This window comes from Cicer arietinum, chromosome 5 (assembly GCF_000331145.2).
Source record: "Cicer arietinum cultivar CDC Frontier isolate Library 1 chromosome 5, Cicar.CDCFrontier_v2.0, whole genome shotgun sequence".
NCBI lineage: Eukaryota > Viridiplantae > Streptophyta > Magnoliopsida > Fabales > Fabaceae > Cicer > Cicer arietinum.
In genome coordinates this window covers 76,729,152-76,737,177 of record NC_021164.2, presented here as the reverse complement: position 1 = coordinate 76,737,177, position 8,026 = coordinate 76,729,152, and the positions used below count along the sequence as shown (strand labels likewise).

Here is an 8,026-nt window from a genome sequence, read left to right as displayed (position 1 = left end):
GTATTAATTGTAAGCATTGATAAAAGACGTTCATAGGAAGCTTGGTCTAGAAGAATGTTTAAACAAAACTAGGCCTGATTAAGTTAGAGATTAAACACAGCAACCATGTTTAAATATTTATTCTTGTAAAAAAAAATGTTTAAACATGGTTGGAGTCAAAAAAGAAATATCAAATATGATTCTCCCGTTAGATACATTATTTTAATAAAATATGTGTTTGGTCATAGCCAGGATTTTTTTTGTTTGGGAAATTAGATGTTGCCTCTAAATGTTTGTTTGATTATGTGATAAGAAATAGTTTTTGCTTTAAATTAAATAATATTTTAAGTTTTACAATCGTAAATCAATTCACTCCAAACTTTATTTTAACCAAATTTAGTTTTAAAAGTTCAACTCCATCCCAATTGTGTTTATGAAACACTCACTCAAATACCCAATTCAATAAAAAGTTAACTAAATTAATTATCCATTTACTAGTGACATCAAATTGGTTCTTCAATATTAATTTTTTTTCATTTTTATGATTGATATGACGTGTTTTGAAAATTTAATTTAAAAATTAGAAGTAATGTAGTATGATGTCTCATATATTTTAAAGAGCAACATAAATAGCTATCCTATTTTTATTTCGATTTAATTATATCAAAAGTGTTATATTAACTTTGACTCCCTAGTACCTGTAAAAAAAATTATTGGCCTCATCAGTACTTCACAATATTCTAATAAACAAGGCAAACTATTGATTCGCATGATAAAATCGCTCCTAAACATACAAACATGAGAATTTGAGAAAGTTATTTGTACACTTCATGTAATAAAGAGAGGGTCAAATTTATGAGTTTAAATTGGCTAGGAAAAAATTGTTCTTACTATTAAGAGGATCCAAATATATATAAAGCTTAGCCAAACATGTGTTGTATAACTCAAAAGGGTCGTGGATTAACAAGTCCCTCTCTTTATTTGGGCCCTATTGACTTTAATTTTTTTCCTTCTAATTCACTAGGTATTATTTATAAAAAAAAAGGTTCTCTCTTTAGTAACTCAACCATGGTTAACCAGCGCCACTTTATCCTAGTTAGTATTTGTCCAATATCCACATCATATCATACTCATCATCATTACTCATAGTAGTATTTCTTTTGAAAAGGAAAAAAAGAAATAACTACGCTCTTTCTAATTGTCAAATAAAAACTACGCTCTTTCTAGTTACTAGAATTATTCCGCCACTTCGCCGCCTAATAGAACCGTCGTGTACACACCAGTACCGGCCGATACCGTTTATTGAATAGGTAAGACACTTGTCAAGTATTTTTGTTGTTGAAAAATTCAGTTTTCAAGTAGAACAAACTTAGATACTTAATAATTAACAATTAATTATAATACAGTCAGTTCATTGACTTGATTTAGCAGCAATGGCGGAACCTCAGAAAAATTCTTCACCGTCACCGTCACCGTCCAAAAAGAAGCGAAGCCTCCCTGGAATGCCAGGTGTACATTAATATCCATAATTCTAAATCATTAATTAAATTTAATATATTATTATATACTCAGTTACTTTAATGTATAGTTTAATAATTAGTTATGATGATTTATTGAATCAATGTTGTTTTGGTGTTTCCCTTTCCGTTTACAGATCCAGATGCTGAGGTGATTGCTTTATCCCCACAAACTTTATTAGCGACGAACCGTTTCATATGCGAGATCTGCAACAAAGGATTCCAACGGGAACAGAATCTGCAACTTCACCGGCGGGGACACAACTTGCCGTGGAAGCTTCGGCAGCGAGCGAGCGAGGAAATACGCAAGAAAGTGTACGTGTGTCCCGAAACTTCATGTGTTCACCACAATCCTTCAAGAGCGTTAGGCGACCTCACCGGCGTGAAAAAGCACTTTTGTAGAAAGCACGGCGAGAAGAAATGGAAATGTGAACGATGTTCGAAAAATTACGCCGTGAAGTCTGATTGGAAAGCACACATGAAGAGCTGTGGAACTAGAGAGTATAAATGTGACTGCGGCACCTTGTTCTCTAGGTTTCTTCTTCTTCTTCTTCTTTTCCTCTTTAATTTTCTTTTAAAATGTTTTTTATTTTGCGTAAAGGATGTGCTGTCACTTTGGTAATCTTTTTTATCATCAAAATAGTTTTTATATAATTTGTTATTATGAAAATCAAAGTGACATCAGCTTACAATTTTGATTATTAAAATGGTAATTTACCGCTTTTATTTATTTATTTATTAATTTATCTTGTTGGTGGAAATTAATTGTTAATAGGAGGGATAGTTTCATGACGCACAGAGCGTTTTGCGATGTATTGGGGAATGAAAGTGGAAAGGGAGGTAGCAATTTTGTCGCTGTGACTTCGTCTTCTTCGTCACAACCAACGCCTCCACTTACTCCATCAAAATCTTCTGTGCTGTCTACTACTGCTAATTTGTCTATTCAGAGCTCAGGTAGGAGTTATTATTATTTTTTTTCCTATTTGGGTTTTGCACATTTGTTTCATAGTTGGTCAAAGCTGTGTCGTCTTTTGGAATTGTCGTCCTTCTTCAATTTGCATCTGAAGGTGGTTGGGATTGGTGATTAAAATTTTAAGGACCCCTGAAAAAAAAGGCATCAATTTTATTTATTTATATTTAAGCAAATATTTGTTAGTATGTTCAAATATTAAAACATTATATACAAATGAATTTTTTTAAACTATTTGATAAAATATTGAAAATATGTTTAAATATCTTAAAATATATGATTGTTCTTATGATTTTGATGGTGAATTTCTATTTAAAGAATTAAAAGTTATTTGATAGTTTTAGAAGTCATTTTTTCACTAATGTATTCATTTCTTGTAGGATAAAATTAATTATTCATATTTTTATGGTAGACATAAATTTTTCTATATTGGGTTAATATCCTATTTGGGATATACTAAATCACATAAAGTTACAATTGAAATATATATAAATGATAATTTACTAAAAAAACATCTCTACATTATGATCAAAATAATTTAAAAAAAAATGTTAATTATGACTGAATTATAATTAATAATTTTACAACAAAAAATAAATTTAGATCATTACAATGACATAATTTTCTTTGATTGTCTAGGGCACCAAAATCTTAAGGACCACCACCCATAATTAATCATTATGTACATATAATATCAATTATACATTTAATCATTAATAATTAATAGTACTTATTTTATTCTCTAAACTTTTTTTAATGGTAGTAAATCAACAACTTTTCTGTCCTCAAAATTGAAAGGGTTGGACAGTTTAATTATGGAATATGCAAAATAGAATTTAGTTTATTAATGTAAAAAATTATAGTCAATATTTAATTATTCCATAAAAAAATTTAGAAATTTTTTATTAAAATAAATCAAAACTTTATATATTATTTTAAATAGTCTTTCTTCAATACAGATGGAAAACTTCTAAATTAACCATCGTTCTTTAATTTAAATGATTAAATTTCTATTCTATAGTAGTAAATCTGAAGGATTTAAACTCTCCATATTTTATCCAAAATGTCGATTTACCTTTTTTTAACGAGTACTGTGCATATATTCGGAATGATGTTTGCCGTTAATTTCTCACGTTCCCATGTATTTTTACCGTAATTTAAAAAAACAACTCTTTAGAGAGTTTGAGTGGTCGGGAATTTAAAACGTGATTATGCATTTTTTTACATAGACGCTATATAATAATGTGTTTTGGATGGATGAACCCTACATTATTTGAACATGACAGATGTGTGTGTTTATTTTGTCTCTTAGCATGCATTTTTATTTTATTTTGTTTGTTTTTTCCCGCCATTTGAGTAGTGACAATGCAGCCCATATTATGGATCCTCTCCCACAATAGGGGACAGTGTGAGGAAAGGAAAAGGGGAATACCAATCAAAACTGTATCTGTATTCTGTAGTGCTTTATATGAGGGATTGAGGGAGAGACTGAGACAAAGGATGAAGTATGTATATATTATTAGTTTATTAGTTTAAAGAGAGAATAACAGGAAAGGTCACTATAATTGCTTCCCTTTTTAAATCATAACAATTGTTTCCCTTTTTTATCTTGGCATTCGATCCCAATCTTTTCTCCCCCTTTCTGTTTCAGATTATAATATACTAGTAGTATGACAAAGTTTTCTATTGGAACTTTTTCAATCAGGTCAATTTATCTATTTACAACTTTTTAAGTTTCTTATCCCTTGTCATTTCATGATCATTTTTGTTTCCATTGTAATCAGATACTGCAGAAAACCAAACAAGGTTGTCGCCGCCATCTTCAAATGCTTCCAATTCTACTAGTTGTTGTTCCACATTCAGCAATCTCATGTCAAGTTTGGCTCACTCTGATTGCCCCACAACTTTCTCTATCACGGAACCAACAACCCTCTCACTTTCCACACCACTCTATCTCTCCAACAACAACAACAAAGATTACCTTCTTCCCCACTATCCTCCACAACCTGCATTATCTGCCACTGCATTACTCCAAAAAGCAGCTGAAATGGGTTCATCCAATTCTTCCTTGCTTCTGGCTTTAGGCTTGAAAGACAATAGTACTGTCAGTATTAGTAGCACTACAACAGTCCAATGGAATGGCCATGTTAAACAAGAGAACGAGCTGGTGGCAAATAACTTTGGGCTTGGACTTCCCTATTCGAATGGGATGATGGGCTCAACAGGCCAGCCCATGACCCGTGATCTTCTTGGTCTAAGCATTGGATTAGGTAGAGGGGATGATCTTTCTTCATTGCTCACATCTTTTGGAGGGAACATTGGTTCAACTGAAGAGGGCTAAAAGTTGTGTTCTATATTTTTTTTAAGATTTTATTTTTGTGACAGGTAAATCAGCCAAGCCAACTCTATTGTATTCTATATTTTTGGCAGCAATGAGTTGGCGAGTCATATATATATATATATATATGCGCCTTATTGATGTATTATCTGTAAATGTTATAAGTGCACTCTCAAATCTCAACCATTAAATTATTGATATGGCTCCTTTTTCTTATATTTTTATTCCTATTGTACTCACAATTCTATTGATTTTTAATTAATATAATTGATTTTGATATATTTGAGTGACTCAAGGAGACTTGATTGAGTAAAAATAAATATAAGTGATTTTGCCATTTTAACTAAAACTTACAATTGTTTCTATAATTGGATTTTAGTCTCATTAATTTTTTTAGGGAAAATTACATTATATCTCCTTAAGATCCCTTCAAATAATACAAATACCTTTTTAGTTGGCATGACAACTAGAGATGAAAATAGGTTAGGCTGTCTATCAGACCTATGATCTAGTCTATTTATGGTCTAATAAAAGGTTAGGCTCGTGCTAAACATATTTATTTAAATAAGGCAGACTCAGACTTATAAAAAAGTCTGTTAGACCTAACATGCCAACTTATATATATTTTATTATTTATTAATGTTATTTTTTTATTATTATTTATTAATAATATTATTTTATATTTTAAAATCTATCAATTAGGCAATTACTCGGTAGTCGTTCTATATTCGGTAGCGATTCTATATTCGGTAATTGTTTCATATTTGACTGTCGTTCAATTTGACAGTCGCTTAACTATTTTTTGAAATCAAAAATCATTTTTTAGGGTTTAAATAGTGGTTGTTTCATATTTTTCTAAAATCATTTTTTGTTTAATATATATAAATATGTAAGATATAACATTTAAATGTTTTAATGTTAATAATACTTTTAAATATGCTTTCAGGTCATACCAGACTTTTAAAAATGTCAGTTCAGGTCAGAAGAAAAAAAAAATCCATGATAGACCGTAGGCCAAGCTTAGGCCTAAAAAATTAATCGTATGTTAGATTTAGGTCTTTCAAAGTCTGGTCAGACATAGCCTATTCCCACCCCTAATGGCAACAGGGCGGGGTGGAGGCGGATTTTGCTTCCTCTGCCATGCATCCGACTAATCGAAGAAAACCTGCATCCGCCGACACCTGCACCTATTCATATATATAAAATTATAAAATTAAAAATCATATATATTATAATTAATATAATAAAATAATAATTATTAGACAATAATAAAATTATAAAACATTTTCTATAGAGATAAGATTATAATTTTTTATATTTAAAAAATATTAAGTATATTCAATATGTATAAAATTTAAGAATTACAATAATATTAATTTCAGGAATCTGTACCCATACTCAATTAAAACAGATTTTTTCCATCCAAATCAAACTGAGTTTGGGGGAGTACCCGTATGTATGAGTTATGTTGTCATTCATACTCTCTAATTTAAAAAAACATTCACCTCTCATATGCTCATTAAAAAAATTGTCTCAACTATTTTTTTTAATATTTTTATCATTTATTATATGACACAATTTGCATTGTCTTTAATTTGTAAAAATACGAACATACACGTAATATTATTAATTTTGAAAAATATAATTATATTTTTAGTGGCATAACCATACTATGTATTTTAGTATCTTTTTTGATATACGATAGATGTAATTTGAAAGTGTGAAAAAAAAATATTATGGACAATTTTTCTAATGAGTTGAAGGGAGGTAAATGTATTTTTAAAACTAAAAGAGATTTAAGTATCATTTAAAAGAATTTCATAAAGCGTAAATACAGTTTTTTCTATTATTTTATATTCATCTCACATTTCATCATCGTCATTAGAACAAACAGTAGACATCTTAACCAAACCTACATCAACAAACACATTCCTCAAATACTGCATCAAATTCAAAATTTATAATCATTCACCCATGAATTTGCAAGGTGGTGTAAAGGATAAATATCAATAAGTCAAACTGTCACTAACTTAGGTTTTACTTAGATCGATAGAATAAGGTGGAATAAGATGGAATAAAATTCTATTTTTTTGGATATTTTAAAAATAGATAGAATACAGTGATATATAATAGAATCAATTTTATTTTCATTCTAGTAATTTCTTTCATTTCTCTTCTCCTCTAATTTAAGGTGTATAAGATGAAATCTAATATCTTAAACTATTAAATACCAAAGTATTTCTCCTCATCCCTCCTACTTTATTAAATTATTTTTTCTTAAAAATTTCGTTTGCTGGAATTATTATTATTTTTTTTTCTAATCCAACAATTTAAGGTCATTGTATATAATCTCTACTCTATTAAGAAATCATATTTTATTCTGGTCTGGTTGATTGTGTAATCTATGTTGTAAAAGTACATATAGACTTGTTTGAATAATTTCTATTTTATGATAACTAGTGTGATTGAAACAAAATTCCACGAGTATTTTATTTTTATACATATACTAAAATCATGTTTTAATATGTAAAAATTATTTATTTAATGATGTAGTGCAAATAATTGAATTAAATCTGTACAAATAATATTTAATATAATAAAACTATTTTTAAATTTAAAATCCAATAAAAATATGTGGTTGGTTTGAGATATTAGGGGCTTGGACACCATAAATAAATAATTTGTTTAATTTTAGTTATTATACCCAAAAAATTATAATGGTGTTTTTTAAATAAAGATAAAAATAAAATAAAAGATTATAATTTATTTTATTCTATCCACTTTTCAAGCAATAAAAATATTTTTGATTCTCTATTAATTTTAAAATATCCAAACAAAGCCTTAGTTAATAGCATTGCTTTATATATATTGTACTTCACACAATTGTAATGTTGAAATTCATTTTATTCTATTTCAAATGAGGGATTTCAGAATATTTTCGATTTCTGGGAAAAAAAAAGCATTTAGTCACACAATTTGTTGAGAAGGTTCTGCAATTTGTTGAAACCTATTTCCCATCTTAAAATATTGACGTTTGCTTGGTTGTTTTTGGTTGCTTGTTGGTTTCTGCATTAAACAGAGAAACGTTAATGGTTGCGCGACGATTACGGTTTTTTGTCATTATTAAAAATTACCCGGTACAATTTGTCTGTTTCCTGAAAAACCACAATGTTTCGTAGTGACTTTCTAAACACTTGCAGCGTGTTTAGTCCTATCGGGAAT

The 8,026-nt window shown here is 29.0% G+C and overlaps 1 protein-coding gene across 4 annotated transcripts; it reads left to right on the top strand.

Moving 5' to 3' along the window:
* The first annotated feature begins 1,104 nt into the window (after positions 1–1,104).
* On the top strand, positions 1,105–5,028 carry LOC101508362 (zinc finger protein GAI-ASSOCIATED FACTOR 1-like). Of its 4 annotated transcripts, none has more exons than XM_004500974.4 (5): positions 1,105–1,289; positions 1,411–1,488; positions 1,634–2,030; positions 2,272–2,450; positions 4,251–5,028. In XM_004500974.4, exons 2-5 carry the CDS (start codon positions 1,413–1,415, stop codon positions 4,805–4,807), a joined length of 1,209 nt encoding a protein of 402 aa, XP_004501031.1. In that variant the 5' UTR covers positions 1,105–1,289; positions 1,411–1,412; the 3' UTR covers positions 4,808–5,028. The 4 variants fall into 4 exon arrangements, with proteins under 4 accessions (XP_004501031.1, XP_004501033.1, XP_027190176.1 ...); XM_004500976.4 differs by having other exon boundaries at positions 1,408–1,488; XM_027334375.2 differs by having other exon boundaries at positions 1,390–1,488.
* Positions 5,029–8,026: the final 2,998 nt, after the last annotated feature.

What these genes read in the sequence shown, in the direction of transcription:
- LOC101508362 (XM_004500974.4), top strand. Translation starts at nt 1,413, where the DNA reads ATGGCGGAACCTCAGAAAAATTCTTCACCGTCACCGTCACCGTCCAAA. An exon ending in AAGCCTCCCTGGAATGCCAG is followed by an intron (nt 1,489 to 1,633) that starts GTGTACATTAAT and finishes TTCCGTTTACAG; the next exon opens with ATCCAGATGCTGAGGTGATT. An exon ending in TTTGTCTATTCAGAGCTCAG is followed by an intron (nt 2,451 to 4,250) that starts GTAGGAGTTATT and finishes CATTGTAATCAG; the next exon opens with ATACTGCAGAAAACCAAACA.